The following is a 24447-nucleotide window of genomic DNA, read 5'->3' as shown; positions in this document are numbered from 1 at the left end:
ACTGATCTGTAGTATTGCGATTACAAACTGCAATGATACACCTACAGTGATGCATCTCGGTTGTGAAAAGTTACTTTTGAAGACGATTGGATCGACTAGAAGAAGAGGATATCAAAGTAGAGGCCGGCAAAAGGGCAATCCAAATTGTATCCTCTTGCATTCTCCATGATCGATCGAGTGGAGAGAAATGACTGGCCGGGTACACCGACAGTAGTGTATCCCAAACCAGTGTGTAACCTGATACTGTATACGTCAACAATTCAATGACTTGGCCTCGTCTACGAAGACGTTTTCCTATCCGCTCATCTCTTACCTGACATGATGGCTGTTTTGAATTGGCTTTTTTTCCACGTAAAATACAATCAATATCCAATCGACGCTAGTCACCAATACTATCAATGATGGAGTCGCCCAAGGCCTGAAGATCGCTCTTAACAGCGTCCTACTAGCCTCAAATCAGTAATTGCAATGCGTGCCAACAGCCAACTAAGATTGAAAATGGTTGGAAAATGGAGTCAACTAGAAAGCAACGAACGACTCAACCCCCCAGCAGCCAGCCAGTGGTGGGTACGACGGCTGACCGTCCCGTTCGGTCCGTACCGGAAGGCACCGTGCCCACCCAGCTGTAGCCGAGTGCGGATGTTATCGTCTCGACGAAAACCATAGTAAATCCCGTATAGAAAAGATCAGTTTGAGTAGGTAATCGTCCATCCAGTTTGGATCTTGCTTGCCATCAGTCCGCACCGCAGTGTACCGGGCCAACCAAGCTGTAATCGAGTGGGGATGTCATCGTCTCGACGAAAACCATAGCAAATCCTGTATAGAAATGATCAATTTGAGTAGGAAATCGTCCATCCAGTTTGGGTCTTGCTTGCCGTCGGTCCGTACCGGAGCATACCGTGCCCACACAGTTGTAGCCGAGTGGGGATGTCATCGTCTCAACGAAAACCATAGTAAATCCTGTATAGAAATGATCAGCTTGAGTAGGCAATCGTCCATCCAGTTTGGATCTTGCTTGCCGTCGGTCCGTACCGGAGCATACCGTGCCCACACAGTTGTAGCCGAGTGGGGATGTCATCGTCTCAACGAAAGCCATAGTAAATCCTGTATAGAAATGATCAGTTTGAGTAGGCTATCGTCCATCCAGTTTGGGTCTTGCTTGCCGTCGGTCCGTACCGGAGCATACCGTGCCCACACAGTTGTAGCCGAGTGGGGATGTCATCGTCTCAACGAAAAACATAGTAAATCCTGCATAGAAATGATCAGTTTGAGTAAGCTATCGTCCATCCAGTTTGGGTCTTGCTTGCCGTTGGTCCGTACCGGAGCGTACCGTGCCCATACAGTTGTAGCCGAGTGGGGATGTTATCGTCTCAACGAAAACCATAGTAAATCCTGTATAGAAATGATCAGTTTGAGTAGGCAATCGTCCATCCAGTTTGGATCTTGCTTGCCATTGGTTGAATGCGGGCCCCAACCCCAACCCTCCAGCTACGGTACTTTCCAAGAGGAATATTGACCGTACTGTACACTGTACACTGTACACTCAACGGTGGTATTATTTGTAGAGGACAGTATAGAAATTCTTTATGAGTTGCGGGTTGGTCGTGAAAACTCTACGGTGGCTGTCAAACAAGTAAGAGCTTGCAAGTAAAGTAGTTTGCCTATCATTCAATTGGACTCTATTTCTATCCATTGACTACAGTACTGTCGAGTGTCGAGGTTACTAGAATCGTCAGAGGGGATCGGCAAGGCAACACCGACTGGCAGGGTTTTAGTGCAGGCGGGTGCCTGGCAGATCCTCTCTATAGTGACTGTGTACAGTACTAACTCACCACAAGGGTGTGCCCTGCTCCAACACCCGACGTGGGTGGGGTCTTGCTCATCGCCGCCGGCAGACTTGGTGTAGGCAAAGCTGCCATAACAACCTTGCAGTGGATATCCAAATTTCTGCATTTTCAATCATCAAGCATTTGATCGATAAAATTGCCTTCATTGCCTCTATACTATAGAGGTAAGAGAAATAGCTCTTCTCTTACCTCGATGGGATACAGACAATGAGTGTAGATACGGACTATTCCAATTCAACTCGATCATAGGACAGTGTTGGTTCATGGCGTTGGCATTCCCTTCCGGGAAGAAAGCCATTGAAAAAGTCTCCCATTCCAATGGATGTTGTGTCATTGTCATAGATAGTCCTAGTATACAGCCAATCCCTTTATTGTCCATCTACTGTAGGACTGCAGTTTATTGACTGAATATGCATCCAATGAACGACTGCCTGGATGATTTCTCAGGCTTCTCCACCGTGATCGCTTACCTAATGTCAGGTTGTCGTTCGTTCTTCTTCGTGTTGTACCATCTCTTGTTCATTCAACAAGCAGGTTAGCAATTTGAGCTGTAATAGTATATGATGATGGATAGTGGGATGGCACTACCGAGTTCGTCTACACTACTCGTGTACAAGGGCCCTTGGTAGCACCTGTAGACAAGCTCTAGGCAACGTCGTCAGTTCCTAGTAACAGTAGATCTTAAGCATCGACTATGCTAGTGACTTGCAAACACCGTTGGAACAAGGCTCGATGCCAATGTTGACAAACATGCATTTACTTATGAAAGTGCCATCTAAAATAAGACTATGTACTACGACTATATAGTAGTATAAACGACACGTACTTATGCTTAACGACTCTTGTCTGCATCGAGATGAGCTCTGATCATCTATATTCTATATACAAACAATGTCTAATCCTATTTCTACAAATATGTCCATGTAGCCCGATTTGCAATGGCAAAATAAGAAACGAGGCTGCTGATTTAAAAACATCCATTCTATGGATAGAGCGGTCATATGGATAGATATTCTATGCATAGAGCGGTCATAGGCTACAGGTTGATTAAGGAGGTCAATGGACACAGAGAGGGGAGGAGATTTTAAACAATTTTACTCCATCGGACACAGTGGATAACTCTTTAAGTTAATATACACTAGACCACTGACTACCAGTCTGACAGTACCGCATCTGGCCATCTGCTGACGATAATGACTGCTGGACTACTGCATGACTACAATCGATTCTAGCACCATTTCTACCCTACTGCTTCCTACCTACTGCAGCTCTATACTGGTCGATAGCATGAGCTTGTAATCAATTGAGCCTAGAGGTAGAAAAGGCTTTGCAACTTTTGTTTACTTCTCAAGAGTAAACCACTCCAATTCGGTCATGTCTAACGAACAGTAGGAGTAGTAGAAGTTAAGCCATCATCATCCTATCAACCCTTATCCTAATAACAAATTTCCAGCCATCATGGCATTGTATACCAATCCTTTCCTGATTCTTGCTACATCTGCTGCTGTCATTGCATGTTTGATCTACCAAATCAAGCTACCGGCGACCCCTCGACAGGCAACCGATGATTTCCTCCAAGATTTAGGTCAGCTAGGCATAGAAAAATGGTCGACATAAAATGTTTTATTCTTGCAGTAGAGGCTAACGGTCATGGCCGCGCTAACTAGCTCTATCCAATTCTTTTTCGTAAGACAGTTTTATACTCGTACCTTGATATTGAACAAATTATCCCCGATCAACATTGTCATCTTCAGTCATTCAACTTACTCAACACTCTCCTTCCATCGAGAAGCCCTTCGTTACTCTCGAAGCTTGCACAGTAGTCATCCATAATTTATTGCTAGTCACCACTCTTGAGTCATTTCGACTACAGGCATGCTAAAATAATTTACTAAACTATTGCAATTTGTAGCCACAATCCACTGCACACTTGACTTGTTCATTCTACTGAATACATCATCAGTCCGACGTTTTAAATGATCTACGGATCTTCCCAACACGGTATTTAAAATCACTGTTACTAACTGTATACTATCGACGTTTACGAAGCTTCCAATGATCGTTATGATCATCACCAAGTTCTAAAATAGTTCCTTGTTCATATTCTTGCTCGTCAAATAAACAACACGTACGTGTACGTAAGCAGGAATAACGTTTACTGTTCTCACCTTCTCCATCTTTGTAATTAAAGCATCTTCAAATTTGTAAACATCCACCTCCTGTAACCTCCTTCATCTATTTAGCATTCACAATAGAAAACCTCCCACTAGTGACCAGCACTGTTCCTTCATTTATTTTTTCATCACTTTCTAGTCAGCACCGTTGATTGTCCATCGACTGCATCGCAAGGCTTTTTCAATCTGTAATATGACGGAATGGTGTGACTATTTAGCATTCTCCATACATAACTTCCCACCAGTTACCATTTATTTTTCATCGCTATCTAGTCAGCACCGTTGATTGTCGATTTTCTGTATCGCTAGGCTTTTCGATCTATAATATGACGAATTGCTTGGTTATTTAGCATTCTCCATATATAACTTCCCACCAGTTGCTATTTATTTTTCATCACTATCTAGTCAGCACCATTGATTGTCGATCTACTGTATCGCTAGGCTTTTCGATCTATAATATGACGAATTGTGTGGCTATTTAGCATTCTCCAAATATAGTTATAATTTCCCACCATTTGCCATTTATTTTTCATCACTATCATTCTCCATACATAACTTCCCATCAGTTACGATTCATTTTATTTTAATCACTTTCTAGCTAGCACCGCTAATTGTCCATCGACGTACTGCATCATTAGGCTTTTTTCCAACCTGTAATAGGATGAATTGTGTGGCTTATCATTCGTTGATGCTCATCAGCCATTACGTATAGCTACAATTTAAATCGGCCAACACTGTAGCAGCACCATCCATGAGAAAATTCATTTACGCTAAGAAATGAAAGGATTATTTGATCCACCATATAGTTATTGCCACGCAGGTGACCGCAATGGGACTTTAAAGTAGCAAGCACAGAAATGCCTTTCAGTGTTAGTATCATATGGACACAACAGCTAGACTCCATGCTCAAAAATGCATTTCTTTAAACGATATACAGTATATATCACGTATCAACATAACAGAGTATTCCTATATTAATATCCAATATTCTACTACAAACGTACTACAAATATTGTGCTATAATATCTAATTTTGTAATACTGAAAAATAGACAATACTTTTTAAGACTTTTGCTTATGCCTAAGAAAATACTTAAAAAACACATTCGATTCGCTTCCATGTCATAAAGTACATAAAGGCACTAGATTAATAGATCATTTCGAACTGCAATTTCAACCTCTTTTACCAATACTATAAGAGTACTACAAAATGAATGAGCCATCAGCATTCAAAGGAATAGCATTATCTAAACTAAGACGAAAGAAGTCTTTCAATATCACAACGTTCTTGCTCATATTGCTGTATTTTTAACGTTTGTTGTAGACATTGTAGGTCATCGTGCTGGCGGTTATGATGCTCCTGAGAACAGCTTGGAAGCCATTAGGATGGCTAAAAAAAATGGAGCCGCAGGGATAGAAATTGACCTAGCTTTCAGTAAAGATGATGCTGGTGTCTTAATGCATGATCCTTCACTTGGTCGGACTACAAATGGCCCCAATGTCGATGTAGATCAATTGACATTAAAGCAACTAAAAGCGTTAAATGTGACAGTGAATGAACGATTAAAGTAGGTCCAAGTGTTGACAATGATACGTAAAGGATCGATTGAGGCCAACTCTACAATTTTATATCGATATCACCGTGCAATAGTTTCCTTCTACCTAGCCAATTAAACTTTACTCAACAAGTAAATGATACTTTCGCTGATCTTGCTGTATTCAGTTTATCGTACAATTTTATTAGCTCATTAGCTTACCTTTGCTTAACGCATGAATGGCATATATTACTGTATAAGCATATGATATGTTAATAGTTAATAGTTCAATGATCTAACCACTTCAATGTTGATTTTTCGTCTACTTCTCTCAAACTACTCTGCCAAATGTACGAAAATCTATGTTGAAATGGTTGTGGTCTAAATTAACCAGTTACAAAAAGCAAACAAATTATTTCAGAATAATAACTCGTTTCATTCAGAAATCATGTAGTGGAGTATTTGCAACATGCCCGCGTAAAATTTTAGCCAAATGATATCGATAAACAACAGATATTATATTAAATCATGGCTAATATGTTCTATGTGTCCATAATTACAGAAATCGATTTGATGAAGTAAAGATACCAACAATTGAAGAAGCTCTGAAAGAAGCTAAAAGATTAAAACTTAAAGTTATCGTTGATGTCAAAGGAGAAGCGACGAAGGTAAAAATGATATTTTGCCTAAGTGTAGATTATAATGCTGTCTTTATACTGAAATTAAAATGTAATGGTAATGTCAAGTTGCCGATAGCTAGCATATTATGCAAAATACGATAGGTATGCCTTTAAGACTTTATGCTGTTCTAATATGTGCGTATTGAAGGCTGTAGACAATATTAGCCTAAGATGCTTAAAGATTCTATTCGTTTGTTCCAATCGTTGCATTCTTACTACTCCTGCAGTATTCAAGTTACTGAACTTGTTATTAACTTGGGTTATAATTTACATATATTTGATTTGTAGACTGCTGACGCATTGATTCCACTCTTCGAAAAGTATAACTTATATAAAGAAGCGATTGTTACTTCATTTAATCCGTTAGTAGTCTACAAGGTAAGCTCAAAACGTATTCCTAAAATTTTGAATGAAAGGTATTAAAACTTCTCTATAAATTAAATCTTTAGGTACGCCGTAGAAATCCACGAATCATTGGAGGCATTATTTATTTCAGTTATTTCGTAACTGATTTCTTACAACGACGCAATCGATCGGCTACGATTATCAAACTAGCTACTCTACTAGACACTTTTATTTATTGGAGCTTTTATAGCTGGGCTGTTCCAATGACAGGATCATCGATAGTGTCAATACATAAAGATATAATCTCTAGGTAAGTGACAGTAGGACAAGGCCCAGTTTGGGTTAGATGATTTTAAAGATATTGTTTGGTCAATTTCTTACCTACAAGGACTCAATTTTAATATATTCACGTTACATTAAAAATAAATTAATCATGACAATATTGCTAGAGCTTGATACCAACATTGAACCTATTTGAAGATGTAACTAATTAATCAATATCTATCCTTTCGAATCGAACAGCGAAGAATTGCATTACTGGAATTCTCGAGGTATCAGCGTAATGACATGGACTGTTAACAGTAAAATTCAGAAGCAATATTTTAACCAATACTTAAAGATACCGTACATGACTGATTGTATACGCAAAGAGGACGACTGCTCTCGTTAGCCACCGTGGTAGTAAACATGCTAACTCTAGAAAACTTCCATAATAATAAAGTATCACTTGCACTCATAACATTCATTGACACCTAAATATTTTTGAATCACATTTTATCCTTCAATAAATTATTGCCATACAATATAAGAACGTTAAATTGATCAGTACCAAAAATAGTAAATGATAGAATTAATACTTGCTATATTTTATCATCAAATTCTTATATAATGAAATAGCATTTAGGAGTATTATAGAAGCTATACTTTATAAATAGGAAAAAATGGATGAACGGCAATATATAAACATTTTATGTTATCGTAAGTGTTCAATATACGTCTGTATACTGAAATGGTAAAGTGTTTAAGCGTTACTGTTCCATCTTTGCGAACAATGCTTCAATTAAACCATTGAAATTAATCAACTTGTATCACAACAAGATTAATATTGCTTTTCAAACAGTAGTTTGTAGGTTCATCGTTGCAATTGTTCAACGAAACTATCATAAGATAGTTTATTAATTAATCTCTTATCATTTAATATTAAAAGAAATATTTTTCCTTAGAACTTTTTTAAAGTAAAATTTAAGAAGAAATCTACCATGCAATAGTATATTCAATCTTTATCCGTGATCTATAACTGCAATGAATCTCAGTCTTGTATTTACGAAGAATTTCGTCAACCATAGCAAAAATCATTCAATTTCTTAAATATAAGTGGCTATTGCCATAGAAATTGATTTTTGATAGTACCGTAGGCATAATTCAATAACAGTATCACGATCTGATAGCAACCAGGACGCAATGATATATCTTACTTTTGGTCTTAATTTGAATAGGACAGATTTTAACTTAAATTTAAATTAGATTCTTACGAATTAAATTTTATCATTCCATTAGCTTTTAGTATAAACGTAATAATTTATCTTCTGAATTTGTTCAATAAAGACAAATAACAGAATGGTATGAGGTCCAATTCTTGTCCAAGCTGGTATATAGCCCTGTGAACGAAATCAGTAGTCTCTTAACAACTGACAATTATCCTTAATCATTAAAATAGGATTGATTTCATGTTGTTATTATGCCATAAGAGAATATACAAAGCAATTAAAAATCGCTCATGCAATCAAGACAGTAGCCCCTTGTTTTAAGAAAATTATGACACTACTATTACAATATACCTTATAGAAAGCTTTAGGGCCCAATTTCGCTGTTTTAACTGCACAATCTAAGAAATTCTATATCAAGTAGATGCGAAAATAATTTTAAATTCTAATCATCATATCCATGAATGTTAGTAACAAACCATAGTCGTATACGAGATATCCGTTAGTACCTTATATTGCCCATGTTCAGCGTTTTGTAATCTTGTCTTTAAGACATCAAAAGGTTGTGTGGCTGCAGTAGCAACAGTTCCCTATTCCAGTTAAACAACACGGATGATTAATTATAGGAGATTCTGTAGGTAACAATCGACATAAAACATCCAAATCGCTTACCGAGATAAAACTGGCCGTAAAGTGGGTAATGAGATTGTCCTTAAAATAGCTACAATATTAAAATAGGATGAACATTAGAGTATTATAACAGTGCGGAGATAAAGTATTACAGCAGTTGCTCATCGCGACAAAAAATGCTTTAGTTTATTTATATATCGAATAGACAGATACAATTTCAATGACTGTTATCTTATTATTAGAATCAATTATTGTTCCGTATCTCATATCCTTGGTAGTTAACCTACCCAGTGCCGATTAAATTCTCCTTAGATTGATAATAAACAGCGGCTTGTGCTACCGTCATCAAAACTGAACGCATAATTGTCATTGAGACTCCATTGAATAAAGTTAGGGCACCCTCTAATAGGATTGAATATCAACAACAATAAATCTATTTTAGTTGATGAACTTTACCAACACAACAATTTAGCTATATTAATAGCGGAATCAATCACTATACAATTATACAAGCTAAATATATTAATGAAAAGTTTAACTTAGCTTATTTTAGCATAGTATTAATATTATTGTTCATTTTCTGTTGGCATTACTATTCACTATAAGCTATCAATTAGGATTATTAATTACCTTCCGCGGTGATTCTTTTCATACCATCGAAGAAATTTTTGTAGCTATGATGTTCAAAAGATATAAAAAGGTAACATTAACAAGCAGGCATTAAGATGTAAATAAGGAAAACCATCTTTACGTCCTTATTAGGAATTGTATACATGAATTATATTGAGGATGGATTGTGCAATAATTACTACAACAGCAGTTTATATTGATTTAGAATTTATTCTTGTATGTAAATATACATCCCGACGCCAAATATTTAAAAATAGACATCTATATCCTACTCGTGTGAATTCTTTTCAAATAAGTTACGAATGATATGTTTTGCCATGCATCATCGCTTCCAACACTAGAATGCCCATATACTTATTAATTTTAAGTTGATTGCGCAATATTTATCATAACAGTCTTTCTCACTGACGCAAAACTGTAGGAGTTATATGCTTACTACATATTATTACTACTGAAAATGTCATTTCCTATTTCCTATTTTCTATTGGTATTAGACTCGATTGCGTAATAATCACCCATTAAAAAGAATCAACGTTGCTATACTAGTACTTGTAAGATATATAGTACGCCTGTAAATAGAACAACGACAATTTCTGAAAACGTCAATGAGTAAGGATAGAGTTTATGTGAATTTTTTTTAAAATACTAAAATTATCGTATAGCAAATCCAATAAATGATAACAATGATTTCTCGTAACTAGGACAAAAATTAATAAGTTATTCATATTTAATGTACTACTATCTGCTGTCGATAATCATTACAAAATGATTAGTAATATGTCGATCGAGGTTAATCTACTTACTTTCTTCTTTGATCAACAGGCAGTTTAACATCATTTTGCATTCTAATAGAAATCAATCAAGAAACCAAGGAATTAAATTACATTCAAATTCGGCTATTCTTTATACGCAGCGAAGTTAGAAATCGTTGTAATATCGTAAGCTACACAATAGGGATGGTTAAAACTGGTGAATTTTTGATGGAAAGACTGACAGAGAGAGGCGAAAAAAAACTTTCAACAGTATTTACCAACTATAATAATCTTATTTGCATCATAATCATCATAATTGATGTTCAAAGATGGATGATGGGCGCTGTCCTTTCGGATCTATCATGAATTCATTCAACAATAACCTACGGCAACTTGTTACTATTGCGTGTGTTAATGCGTTTCGATACTATTCTCTCGAGCTAAGCTAATTAATAGGGAGGAAATAGGATTTTATTATTTATTGTGTAGACTGAAAACGTATGGGCCCTAATACAGAATCGTTGAATTTAAAACGAGGCTGTCAAGAGTACATCACTCGTACCAATTGCTGTCATCTACTATAGACACTTGGATGATTTTACCATGACTAACTATTGAAAACGATAAATCAACGCGGAGTAACCATGACGCAACAACCAGTAAATTAAACTATGTTTCTATTCACATCATTTCGTTTCATATAACTAAAGCCATTCAAAATTTCACCTCCATGAATAAAAAGAATTCGTTGATATAGAAATGGGTAACATTACCGCGCTGCAATATATCAGTACACTGCATTTCCTTATCGTTTTAAATAAACTTAATTGATTCCTATAAGATGATCATGTACTGTATACTGGCAAAAGTGCTACTATTAAATAATGTTTTCAACGCGGGGAATAATCATATCGGAAATGGTAGCGTAAACTATTTCTTCTGATTGACATGTTGTAGACCACTGTAACACCCATCGCCATTGAATGTAATTAATAGCCATGTTAATCAATTTGTTTGATATCGTTTACTTTACTAATTGGAATAAGGCGATTTACTTTTCTACGACGGAAGAGGTTTACAGCTATGTACAGATCAGTATAGATAAGCAATCAATCAAAATGTGACGTGAATAGAATAAAAGTGATTCTTAAACAATAATAACGAGAGGGGCAGACAAATCAGTTATTACCAACAGCGTTATAGAAAATAAAAATCTTAAACATAAAAAGAAAAACGAAAAGAACTAGTTTAAATCATTCCGATACATCGATGTATAATAAGATAAGTAAAAGTGAAAAACATTTATTTCAGCTTACCTAACGTTGATTAAATCTGGTGGATTACCAACAATGCCACCAATAGTACCTAGTACGGAAATGAAACAAAGAGTTGAATAAATAAAAGTACAAGAAAAGATGTTTAAACTGAATGGCTGCATGAATTTCCTTTCTTTCACGATTATTATCGAATAAATTAAAAAAAATAATCGTATCCATTATTTGCTATAATCCAGCAGCTGTTGACTAATAGCAATTAAATTGAGATAGCGCGTGCTAGAAATGATGACGCTAATTTCATCCCATCATTTTTACCTAACTTTAAAGGATTGCATCGCTAGTAAATTTAAATGACTAAAATTTGTTTGGTGCAGTCTGCTATTTTAAGGGGCAATGTCATTCATTCCTATTTTCTTCATTCTGCTACCACTACTCGTGGTAGTTTATTTACTATGTTCATTTATCATCTTAAATAATTGATCGCCTAGCTGTAAATTACTAGAATTTTCTTTCATTCAGGGATAGAATTGAAATTAGAATGTAGCACTAAGTAAAACTGATTTTTTTTCAATCATTATGATCTCACCTCCAGCGGCTCCAAGTAACATTTTCTGAGTGAAACTTATCGGTTCATCGGGTGATTTTTGAATGCGTTTTTTCAAAGCTTCGAATACGCCAAATCGAGTTGTTGTGTAGGATAACTATGCCGATTTTAGAAGAACATTTGAAATGAATATTCATATCAAAAGAGATTCGCAGGTTATCAATTGATTAGGAAGTGAAATTTATTCAACATTAACAATTTTAGGTCATTGCCGATTACTGTAAAAGAATTAGCAGCGGCATTTTTTAAATTTTCGTTCAAGTGTATGCTTCTACTAGTATGTAATCAATTGATGACTAAGCGAATCTAGATATTGGCGTGAAATAATAATAATTTAACACGATAATTACCATAGCATCTATACCGCGCCTTGTAGCTACAAACACAATGTAGTATATGTGAAAGATAACATTGGTAGAATACTTTCAACTGTACGTAATATGATAAAATCAAAATTCATTACATTACAAGATACTAAGATCTCGGTGAACTTTCCAACTTACTTCTCTAATCGGTGCAAAGTCAACATGTTAAGTTAAAAATGAATTTTTTAATGAATGCATGATAATTTTGCGGAGGAGTAACGATGGAGGTGTTGTCTTAGATAAATACTTTATCGTACAAAGGGCTGCCGACTTTCTGTGATCATTTTGTTGTATCCGATCAAAGTTTAAAGTTTCTTAAATGGAACACAAATTGAACTTACTTGACGAGCAATGGATGCCGTTAAACCGTTGTACAAAGCTCTCGAGCCTTGTGTCTTGACAATTGAGATTGCCATGTTGCTTGCTCCAGTAGCGACAGATTCTTGTGTTTGTAGATGGACCTATTATAAGGATTAATGTTATTCTGTTAAGGGCGATTTAGGCAGTTTTCTTGCATGATTACTACTGTATATATAATACAGTAAGTAAAGCGAGGGATATTTTCAGGTTGATAAAACCAATTCCTTCATAGACTGAACATTAAACTCCTGTTAATAGGTTTAATTTATGTTGAGAATGATTAGAAGAGGGATGGAAAAAGTGAATTTTTAAAAATTTTGAACTGTTTAAGGATTATACTCTTAATAGTCTCCATCGTTTCTAGCTGGTCAATTGATAATTTAAACTATAGATTCAAAAAATAACTACAAGAAAAGTGCAATGTGATAACTAGTATTAAATTAATTCAGTCATAATGTGCTGTCGTTTTGGTTGTAATTTCCTGTAATCATTTGATCAGTGATTATGAAATTGCTGAAAAATTAATATGATGGTCATTGAGAGATTATTCTATTCACGCATGTATTTATAACCTATAGTTTTGATTTACAGTACAGTGATTTCAGGTATTCTGGATGATGAGAGAACAAAATTAGGTTATAGCAAAGGAGAAAAAATTCATTCATATTAGACAGTATTGGCTTTGATGCTATTTTCGTGGTAAGTACTACCTTACATCGAAGTCAATCACTCTGACATGCTCTTCTATGTTAGCCTACTACGATGTAACTATCCTAGAGAATCTTTTCAATCACTTCTGCTTGTATTTATTGTATCGGTTTCCTGTAGAATTCAAAACTAAGGGGAGAAATTGGATCAAGTTCTCGTATATACAGTACCGTACAAAAGAGGATGAAATCATGCTGATGAAAGACTACATGACGATAGCAGACATAGAGAACTTTGAACATTTTTTTATCAGCCCAATAGAGAACTTTGACTCTTTATGAAATGCATTTCCTTCATCTTCATACCTTAATTAAGTCCAATGGATGAGTGAAACAGACTGCAATCGAGCCAGCAATACCGCCATCATACCATTTGGATATTTTCTTCTTATTCATTCCCATGGTCAGGTAGAATTTCTTGCGACTTTCTGTGCAAAAGGAATGATCGGGAAAAATTGGCCAGCTGATAACGAAATGGATGACCACGGGTAATGCGAATGAATTAATTGGGTCTAGCGTCGAGTCTTTTTAAAGTAAACGATTCAAAATTTTTTTTTTATCTAAACCTCTATTGTCTCGAATTAGATAGTGACACAGTGTGGCTATTGTATAGCGGGCACACCTCCAAATTGTGCGATAATAACAATAGGAAGAATTCAACGTCATTGCTAACCCCACCCCTTTTGAAACAAAAAACAAGATATAAACCGGTTTGGGCTGGCATTAGCATAATTGAAAATACCGTGAGATGGAGCTGCCATGCCAACAGTGTCGTTAAGCCAATCAAGACTAGGCAAAATATCGAATGTTGCAATTCATGTCCTTCTAGAAGTACTAGTCTAATCTAGTCTTGCCTCTAGTCCATTCTACTATTATCGCGTTGGATTGCGCCCTTTCTAGGTCATTACGTGTTCAAATGACACAAAGATGATGTTGATTGAACTCTGAAAGTTTAATCCAGTTTATGTCCTCTCGTTAAAAATGATGAAATCAGACTTTTTTCGCCTCATCTCATCATCCTAGGTACTGTAGCGGTCTCTCAACTTCAGTCCTGCTTAGAATAGTAATTAATAAATGGACAAATTTGCATCATACTGCCTAGAATTGTTATTTTCGGGCCATCGCTGCTTGATAGCATGGCGCTCGATGGATTGCGTCAGAAAAGAAAAAAAATTTTTTTTTTTTGAATGGATGAATGACTGTCTAGACATTACAGGGCACTGTATAGAATCAGTGAGATCGCTCATACGTTGATAGTGTAATGTTAATTTGCTGCCTCATAACCATGAAGTGTCTGCCCGTAGCTTTGCTAACTAATCCAGTATCGGAATGGCTCAACTACACTCAGTGTGGGGGCTGTGGGTCCGCCCCATTGAGGGCGCTGTCAGCACATGAGCAAACTTTTTTATTTATTTTTTTCAAATTCATTAAATGTAGCAGAAAAGTGAAGGAAGCCGCCACTTGGTGCAAATATTGTTTCATCGCAGCGAACTAAATTCAATATTAGACTGTACAATTGACATAACTAAACAGTTAGCATAAGGTTTTAATCCTGTAAGATGGCTGTTAAGATGGCTGTTAAGAAGGTGGAGAAACTCTAGGTATGAGGATTGATCATCTCATGTATGGAGATGAATAACGTGGATGATTGCTGGATCGGTTCATTCTTTTAGCTGTATGGATTCCCGTCGATGGGATTCATGAATTATTCATTCCAAAGTTATGATACTGGGAATCATCCTTTCATTGTCACCGACGGCCAGACTACCCCTGCCCTGATACCCTTGCTAAATTTGCAGTCTAGCGTCTAATAATCTTGTAATACGATTGTTCAATTTTCCTACTGTCGAATCAAATTTAAATTACGCTATTCAGGCTATTTATTTATTTTCAATTTGAATTTCTCTTGATGAGCACATCATGCTGAGAAGTACCCGGAATTGCTGACTACCAGCTGCGATTACGTACTGTCATCCTAGTGTTATCACCAGGGAACAAACCTGCACATGTTGCAGAAGATTAAGCTATGATGTGGTACAACTTCTGCTGTAAAAGACGCTAGCTTGCGCTGTATGAAATATGACGATATTAGTTCACAGTTTGCCAGTCGATGCCAGAGTTCTAGCCGGCTCAAAGTCACTAGTTTGTACTTTCAGTCTAAACGTTAAGATCAAATACCATTTCCTGTTGCATTATCATAATCGCTCCCTACAGTACTTCTCGGAACTAATGATGTAGGTCAATGCCACTAAAACAACAGTGAATAGTTCTTTATTGCTGTTTTTCCAGCGTATACTTACTGCAAGCTATGCTGCCCTGTAGTCAAAAACTACCAAATTATCAGCACCCATGTTCGCGGTTGTAAACTTTATTCCGGTTAGTCTGCAATCATGCTCTACTTCTATTTTATCTGCCTTGTATGGCCCATACCATTTTACCCATACAAAGTCTTATGTCAAATCTCCAATAGTAGTGCCTACTGTAAAATGCTCATTCTGATATCGTCATTAACAGTGACTACGACGCATCACGAATGTAAATCGTATTACTTCACATCGCAAATAAGCTAGCCGGAATACAATAATTATTTTGGTGACGAAAATAGTAAAATAATTTTGGGGCCGTAATTAAAGATTGTACTATATTATTACTAATAGTTGGATGCATTTTTAAAGAAATAGAGGACGGCTTATAATCAGAATAAATGATTTCATATACGCATGAAAGTAAGTCATTTTCCAATCGATTTGCTATTCAAATGATATAAAGACTAAAACGATAGATTTCAAGATACACTTAATCTTCTCTTTCCGTTCGAAATTATAATATTATCCTATTATTTTAGATAGGCAATCAATTTTTTTTTTTCATTACCAGAATGATCAGCGCTAAAGTATTAACACATTCGATCATACGATGTTAGCTAGCCAACGCCTCCTCTTTACAACCTATTGCAATTCAGTATTTAACTTTCAAAAGTAAACATCTCGTTAAAGCAATGTACACAAAAAGAGTCGATGATATCACTGATAGAATCGTCCGTCATTCAATACAGCGTTTATAGCAAAGTGAAATGTATCTACTGTATAGTGAGCTAGTATCACATTTTTAATGAGTTATTGGATGAAAAAAATTTTTGTCACTTGGAGATGAATATGCCAGTAGCAACGAATCTATCCCTATCGAGTATCTTCATCCAAAATCTCTCCGATCTACCTGATTGTGTGACCAATAATTATAATATACCATCGCAAATCCTGAAGCTTTTCAATTGTAGTTACAAATCCAAATTAAGATCAGTAATCTACCTAAGTACCGTATCGAACTAGGCCTGTTTTGAAGAGTATGTCCAAAAAGGCATCCAATACTGTACATATCTCATTTGCATACAAATCATAATATTCACACAGTTGGTGATCGTCCATATTAACAAGGTTATTATACAGAATTTAATCAGGCAAAGGTACAACTTATGTAAACGGTAGGATGGACTTTCCATCGACCTTTGTTTAGCTGAAATTGATTAAAAATCGGCCTTGCTAGGAACAATGGATACATCTTTCTCCTTTTGATTGCTTACTTTTAAAATTAAACATGTCAAGTCATCGCATTAATGCCCCATTTTGACTTATTTCATCTTTTAACAATTCCATTAATGAAACTAACTTATAATAATAGAAGTAAAGAAAATTATCGTCATCGTAGACCTTGATTAGTTCATGTTATAATTAATTATTAATTACTTTTTCATATTTTACAAATTTGATTTCAGTCTCTGCTGTACAAGAAAATATAGCTTCAGCATGACTGTAAAATTTGGAAATATTATATAACCTCTAGGGTCACTGTAATTTATGTTCAATATCTACCGATTTGTAGCATATATCACTGCTTCGTCATCATCTACAATTTATAGTGAAATCCTAAGCTTGACAGAGAGTACGAAGAGTTCTAGCCATACAACACTAAACGCTTGTAAAACTAAAATAGTCAATACATAATCATGTCATTAAAAGCTTTACAAAATTAATAATACTATTGTATTCGCTAATGAAACATTCTCTAGTAACATTAAAAATTTGTGCATGCCTTCATTTCCACATTTAGCAGGGCATTCTATCGAATATTACTTGGCTAAAAGAGCTTCTTTAGAAATGTTTGCTTACTCTAAAGTTCGGGTGTTGTACATCATAAACCGCCAAAACCAGTTCTCATATCATACAGGAACTCCTAGACAATTCATTGACTTAAACAGTTAATATATTCAAATACATTACAAAAGTGATTTAATCATGACTTAAAAGAAAAACTTTTTATTTATTCAAATACATAGCAATTACACTAGTTCATACTGTCGTACATTCGCCGTTCCGGACTTTGAACAGCTGCTACAATTAGTTATAATAATAACCGTTTCTATCTAACTTATCAGAGAATAAGCTTATACGGAACATGGAAACATCTTTATTCACAAAATGTGTACGTAAAAATGTCTGACCCTGCATCATGCATTAGAATGTATTTCCATAAGTAACTTTTTACAAGAACAACAATTTGCTAAGTTGACTAATGTACAGATTCCTACCTAATCTTGTACTCTTTCACAAGTCACATTATAATCATTTTAAAGCGTTTGTAATCAAAAATATTATTCCACAATGGTCGTTGGAGTTACTAAAATTAATACAACCATTTCATCATCATCATCAATGAAATAAGATCAAAACTCGCTGTAGGTTGGCTTGATGCAAACTATGATTAAGTTGTTCCACTAATAATTTTATCAAAACTAATTTCGCTATTAAACAAGAGCAAATTCAGAGTACTTTAGCCATGCACTAAAGTTCACATGGCAATGGTCATTTTCCAATATGTAATAAAAATGAATTAATTACAATATTGCTCATATAGCGTGATTTAGATGGATATGATATTACTAGGGAAATAAATAATAGCATGATTTGCAGTTCCTTCTCAATTAAAGAGTAATACCTTACTAGGTTCTAATTAAAACAATTAAAGCGTGCCTAAATAAATAGACATAGAATTTCGTCATATAAAGCTGAAATAAATACTTGTAAGCCAGCCTATGATGTGCGTAACATAGTTCAAGGATGTCACGTTACTATTTTTCAGTGTAGATATAACCATTTATACGACGTATTTGCTCGTAAAATAAGAATGTCAAGATGGTATGTGGAGCCAACCTTACCCAAGCTGGAACATATCCCTAAAAGTAGTGGAAAAATTTCATCAAGACGTTATATCTTCGGTGCTGTTTATACTTTAACTTCTAGACGACTCTTTCTTTAGTAAATTTTATGCTAACCTTGAAAAACGATAAAGGACCCGACTTTGCTGTGAATAGGATGCAATGAAATATCGACTGCAGAGAGAAAAAATACGTATGCCATTAATCAAAAAGATCGATAGAAAGTAACTGTGATACTTCTAAGAGTATCAATATCACCGTACATATTTTCATTTGGTAGCCTACTAAATCCATATCTAATACTATAAACAAGAAGGGAAAAGGCCTTCACAGATAAATTATAGCAATGAAAGAACAACTATCGTACTCTAAATTCTCCAGGCTTAGCATTCATCAATCTAGTCTTCATAACATCGGTAGGTTGAGTAATTGTCGTTGCAACGGTGCCCTATATATTAAAATAATTAATCTATCATGTATTCCATAAACTTCTATGACAACAAAATTTATTTTGTCATTTCCGAGCGAATATTAAATAAAGCATGCATGAACTTTACTATAAGATTACTGTCTTTGTTTAAGCATGATATTACTTACTGCAATAGTACTTGCTGTAAAATGAGTAATTGGATTATCTACAAAGTACCTACAAATTGTTCATAGAAGATAGTCAGTCATGCGATTACTGCTATGGGAAAAAACGAATAATAATACAGCAATAACAAGGATAAATTACAAAGTCGGTATATTATCTCTAAGCATACCCAGTAGTCAGCAGCATTTGCTTAGCTTGATCGTAGACAGCAACCTGAGCAATAGTCATCAAAATAGCACGACTGGCAGTCATTGTTACGCCAGTAAACCACTTTGGTACTCCCTCTATGAAATGGATGAGCGAGATCATTTTTGAACTATTGTCATGCAATATAAACTAATACCATAACTACCATTTTCGTTGAAGAATATATTCAATTACCTTCCGCTGCTACTCTTCGCAAGCCATCAAATACGTGGCGATAACTTTCAAAAGAAAAATAATTTATCGAAAATTTTAGCTTACGTTAGTATCACATAACTTGATCGATATTGATTTAAGATCAACAATATCACAGTCTACTGAAATATGTTGTTGTTCTATGGCAATAATTTTGAATATCTTTAGCGTGGAAAACATGTTGATATGGATTTAAAATCTAATGTAAATTTCGCGACAGATAAAATTCCGATGTAGGCTTATGAAATTACTTTCTGCGATTTTCTTTTGGTATTTTGACATCATTTTGCATCCTATGAATACCAAAAATTGTCTTTAATAAAGAGTGATATAAAAGGGTTTAACCTATGTCTTAATCCGCTATGTTATGCTATGCTATCAAAGACCGTCATCGTAATCTTTACAGTTAAGCAAGCAAAGTGTACTAACGGTTGAAATAGTACAGACTTGATTAAATATCACAAAAAGGGCAGTCTATGTTGAATGCAATCCTATATCTACAGAAATTCAATGATATATCGCTATGTATACATAAGAATTCCCACCTGACGTTCACCATGTCAGCAGGATTGCCAACAATACCTCCCACAGCACCTATATAAGTATGTAAAAAAAATTGCTTATTGAAGCAAAGTGTGGATAAGCGTATTTTACTATTTTGATTCGATTATAAAGAATTACTTTTCCATATGATCGCTGTAGAAATCGTAGACTTTGACGTACAAGCGTTTTTAATACTATAACCGCTTATTCAACATCACAGCTCATTGACGATCAATTATCCGCCAAAAAAAACTACTGAATCATGATATGATTACGTCGGTACAACGCAAAGTTTCTACAGTTTTTCGATGTGAAGTGAAACGCTGATGAGGTTGCAGAGAGATATGTTGCGTTCAGATTGATTTAGAACTACGGTATAATTTCCAGTTTAAAATGCAATCTCCATCAGGTGTACGTATTACGTCACTAGCATGGTAAAATGCACGTATAATAGGTATAACGACTATTAACGAGTAATAATAATAATATCAATATCGTAGCATGAACAAAATCATAAATCCAGTAAGCCCTAATTACAGTAAATCTGTATAGTAGATGCGTTATCGCTGTAAGGCCAATTAGGTATTTGAGATGTGAGGAAAATTACTTAGTCGTAGAAAATTTGTAAACTCCAGTATCGCGAATTCTTTATTTATTTAATGTACACTTGTAAGACATCATTAGTTGTGCGTAAGTCATAGCATTTGCATACCTCCTACAGCGGCGATGCCTATCTTTTGAATGAATGGAAGAGGATCATTTCCATGCTGGAATTTCGTTTTTAAATAATCATAAATAGCAAATCTGGCGGTGGAGTACGTCAGCTAGAATAGGATATCAAAATAAATAAGTACTATACATTGACGAGCCATTTTCTATTTCTGGCAGTTACTGTAGAACTTTTTATAAGTAGCAGTAACAGGTAAGTTATGGTCACCGCTGTGACCATAGAAATACAAAAAAAATAATTATGGAAAGGTACCACAGTATTGATATGATACTCATTTATCTCCTTTATTTGAGATAATTGAATACAAGATAATTAATACATAGAGGTAATCTAGTCGCATATAATTAATTATCGTTGCTACTGGTTGGCAAAGGTGCAACTACTCTATGAGCAGTAAATACACTTTAAAACGTACGTTATATCATACAAAGTCAATTGATGGCATACGAATCTGCAAGTATCCTCTTACCTGCCGCATGACTGAGGCTGATAAACCGGTATAAAGTGCTGTAATACCATCCGTTTTGACAACATTAATGGCCATCCGAGATGCGCCCATCGATGCCTGCTGTTGTGTTTGCAGATGGACCTATGGTACCACAAAAGTCAATTCTTCATTCTATTCTTATTACTAGATAAAATCAATATTGCAATGTTTATCTAGAATCTACTAGTACTCGTATCTTTAATCCATTTGTAGATAGGGTAATATACAGTACATGTGATGAAAATATATGGGTTGGTTATCCTGTCAATTTATCGCTACTATGGTAATAAGCGATATTGTAATGTAATTTTGATTTTTTTTATGATTGATAACAATATTGGCAAGAGTGGTGATGATTTGTTGCTGGTATCAATAAACGATCCATGCACCAAGAGCTTGTATCGATGATGATCGATAATAGGATGGAATAGAGATGCCCCCTTCTCAAGGTTAGAATAATTGAAATGGAATAAGTTGACGTAATAATCCACTTTCATCGATCGTATGAATATCCGCGTGAAAGGAAGGATTATCACAGAATAATATTACGGATTAAGTGCTTTAGACTACCCTCACGATATCAATCCAATTCAATTGAAATGACTGTTTGTAAATCATCCATGGCCATCCTGATTTCAAATCAGTTTCAAATCTTGATGGAAAGATGTAACCAAGTCAATGATGCATTTAATGGCAACACCTCAACGTGCCGGCACTATAATGGATTTAATAATGCCGTAGGGGGCAACGACATTTGTATTAATGGCGATGAAATGAATGGTTTGAAGAGAAAAAGTTGGAGGGCGGTGGCGTGCTTCCGTCCTATGATGACTCGTTCAGGCGTCCATGAGTTGCTTTCGTGTATCGTCCACTCACTCTATCGTCCTACTGTACACCAAGGGGAAAAGCAATCCACTGGATTGGCAGTACTAGCGAGTGTTTGAATACGATCACGATTATGCAGTGTGAAGAAGAGTAAATAAAAATAAAATTAGGTTACAATATGACCAGCAAATCAAACAAAGTGATGCAATACTAGTTTTAACCTCCCCTCAAAACTAGTCAGAAGAAATGGATGTTATCGACTCCTTCTCTGACCATGGATGATTATACTATATGTATATATACAGTATCGATCTATCTATCATTCTAGAATAGGATTAGTCATGGAAGCAATATGAAATTCAAGCAAGTTGGAATGATGTAAAAACAAAAATCAATAGTTGAACAATTCTGCATGTAGAAAACAACAAAAATGGAAGCAGAATTGTGCATGTAGCGATCAACCGGTTATTGTTGGTTACTTTCAAGATGTTTCATCCACGAGTGGAGTAGTCAGCGGATGTGCAAGAATGAGTAGCGAAAAACAACAATCAATAGAAGTAGAATTGTGCATGTAGCGATCGGCTGTTGTTGGTTACTTTAAACTTCAAGTTGTTTCATCAACAAGTTGAGTAGTCAGTGGATATGCAAGAATAGCTCGAGAAAAACAATAATCAATAGAAGCAGAATTGTGCAAGTAGCGATCAACCGGTTATTGTTGGTTACTTTCAAGTTGTTTCATCCACGAGTGGAGTAGTTAGTGGATGTATAAGAATGAGTAGCGAAAAACAACAATCAATAGAAGCAGAATTGTGCATGTAACGATCGCTTGTGCTTGGTTACTTTCAAGTTGTTTCATCAACGAGATGAGTAGTTAGTGGATGTGGAAAAATGGGTCGCGAAAAACAACAATCAATACAAGCAGAATTGTGCATGTAGCGATCGCTTGTGCTTGGTTACTTTCAAGTTGTTTCATCAACGAGATGAGTAGTTGGTGGATGTGGAAGAATACTGTCGATGGGTAGAGGAGATAGCTAGCGTGAACGATCGCTATACCTTGACGAGATCAAGTGGATGGGTAAAACATGCAGCAGCAGCACCAGCTAGACCACCATCATACCAAGCGGCTACTTTCCTTGGTCCTTGATTAGGCATGGCGGCTAAATTAGTTTTTGTCATCCTCTTCTTCCAGCAACGCTATTGCAACACCTGTTGATTGATTGGAGAACGAGTTGAACGTCGACCGTCCACTTGTTTGACGTCTCTTGGTCCTGGTACCGTTTCCGATCCACGACAAGTGGGCTGACCGGTGGCTGTGACGTCGATCAATCACGTCCACAGTCCAGTCTGTCCTGCAGCGTCCGCTGTCAGTCTGTCCTTCTTTTCGGAAGGGAGTCAAGAACAAGAGTGCACATTGCGCAATCCACCATGACACAATGCAATGCGCATGTATGGTACGGTACGGTACGGATGGACATTGAAGCGTGTTGCAATGACAGCCATGAGAGACAGTACAGTACAGTAAGTCCTGCAGCGTCCGCCGTCAGTCTGTCCTTCTTTTCGGAAGGGAGTCAAGAACAAGAGTGCACATTGCGCAATCCATCATGACACAATGCAATGCGCATGTATGGTACGGTACGGTACGGATGGACATTGAAGCGTGTTGCAATGACAGCCATGAGAGACAGTATACTGTAGTACTGTACAGTAGAGTGAAGAGAAAAAACACTCTGGATTGAACTCCAATCACTCTACCTCAAGCCTGCTGAAGGAAGGCTCTGCACAGCGTGCAGTAAGCGTGCAAAAGTTCATCGTGTCAACGTACCTTGCTTGGACTATTTAGACCAACTCCAATCATCTCGGATAGACGGCACAAATGCCTTTCTATACAATTTCCCTTTTCTACCTCTTTTCTATAGTTAACAGTACTGTTACCCATAGAGTGAAGAGAAAAAAACACTCTGGATTGAACTCGAAATCAGTCTACCTCAGCCTGCTGAAGGAAGGCTCTGCAGAGCGTGCAGTAAGAGGGAGTGAAGTAGAAATCAACTGCAAGCAGACTACCATTTCAATTGTAATGAATGGTGTCACTGCTGCAGCATTGCAGAGGCAAAAGAACGCTCAGCAAACCCAACTTGGACTATTTAGACCAACTCGGATCATCTCGGATAGACGACACAAATGCCTTTCTATACAATTTCCCTTTTCTACCTCTTTTCTATAGTTTCTATACTCTTCTACAATGTGGATTGTCAATGGGATCCACAGTC

General features: G+C 36.0%; 3 protein-coding genes across 3 annotated transcripts; 1 reads left to right on the top strand and 2 right to left on the bottom strand.

Annotated features, from left to right (window-relative positions):
• Positions 1-3305: 3305 nt before the first annotated feature.
• Positions 3306-7250, top strand: TRIADDRAFT_52925 (uncharacterized protein; the record flags this gene model as incomplete). Its single annotated transcript, XM_002109706.1, has 6 exons — positions 3306-3432; positions 5345-5588; positions 6118-6223; positions 6524-6613; positions 6685-6890; positions 7103-7250. 6 exons carry the CDS (start codon positions 3306-3308, stop codon positions 7248-7250), a joined length of 921 nt encoding a protein of 306 aa, XP_002109742.1.
• An 883-nt stretch (positions 7251-8133) lies between these two features.
• Positions 8134-13791, bottom strand: TRIADDRAFT_52924 (uncharacterized protein; the record flags this gene model as incomplete). The annotated part of the gene is made up of 11 exons (XM_002109130.1): positions 8134-8238; positions 8419-8475; positions 8574-8654; positions 8737-8785; positions 8982-9096; positions 9325-9368; positions 10128-10169; positions 11393-11441; positions 11940-12054; positions 12664-12783; positions 13696-13791. 11 exons carry the CDS (start codon positions 13789-13791, stop codon positions 8134-8136), a joined length of 873 nt encoding a protein of 290 aa, XP_002109166.1.
• A 4723-nt stretch (positions 13792-18514) lies between these two features.
• On the bottom strand, positions 18515-23332 carry TRIADDRAFT_21144 (uncharacterized protein; the record flags this gene model as incomplete). Its single annotated transcript, XM_002109129.1, has 11 exons — positions 18515-18619; positions 18719-18775; positions 18969-19049; positions 19199-19247; positions 19366-19480; positions 19578-19621; positions 19847-19888; positions 20141-20189; positions 20851-20962; positions 21338-21457; positions 23234-23332. 11 exons carry the CDS (start codon positions 23330-23332, stop codon positions 18515-18517), a joined length of 873 nt encoding a protein of 290 aa, XP_002109165.1.
• Between the last annotated feature and the right edge of the window lie 1115 nt (positions 23333-24447).

The sequence above is a fragment of the Trichoplax adhaerens genome, genomic scaffold (assembly GCF_000150275.1).
Source record: "Trichoplax adhaerens TRIADscaffold_2 genomic scaffold, whole genome shotgun sequence".
In the NCBI taxonomy this organism is placed as follows: Eukaryota; Metazoa; Placozoa; class Uniplacotomia; order Trichoplacea; family Trichoplacidae; genus Trichoplax; species Trichoplax adhaerens.
This window is presented reverse-complemented; position numbering and strand designations above follow the sequence as displayed.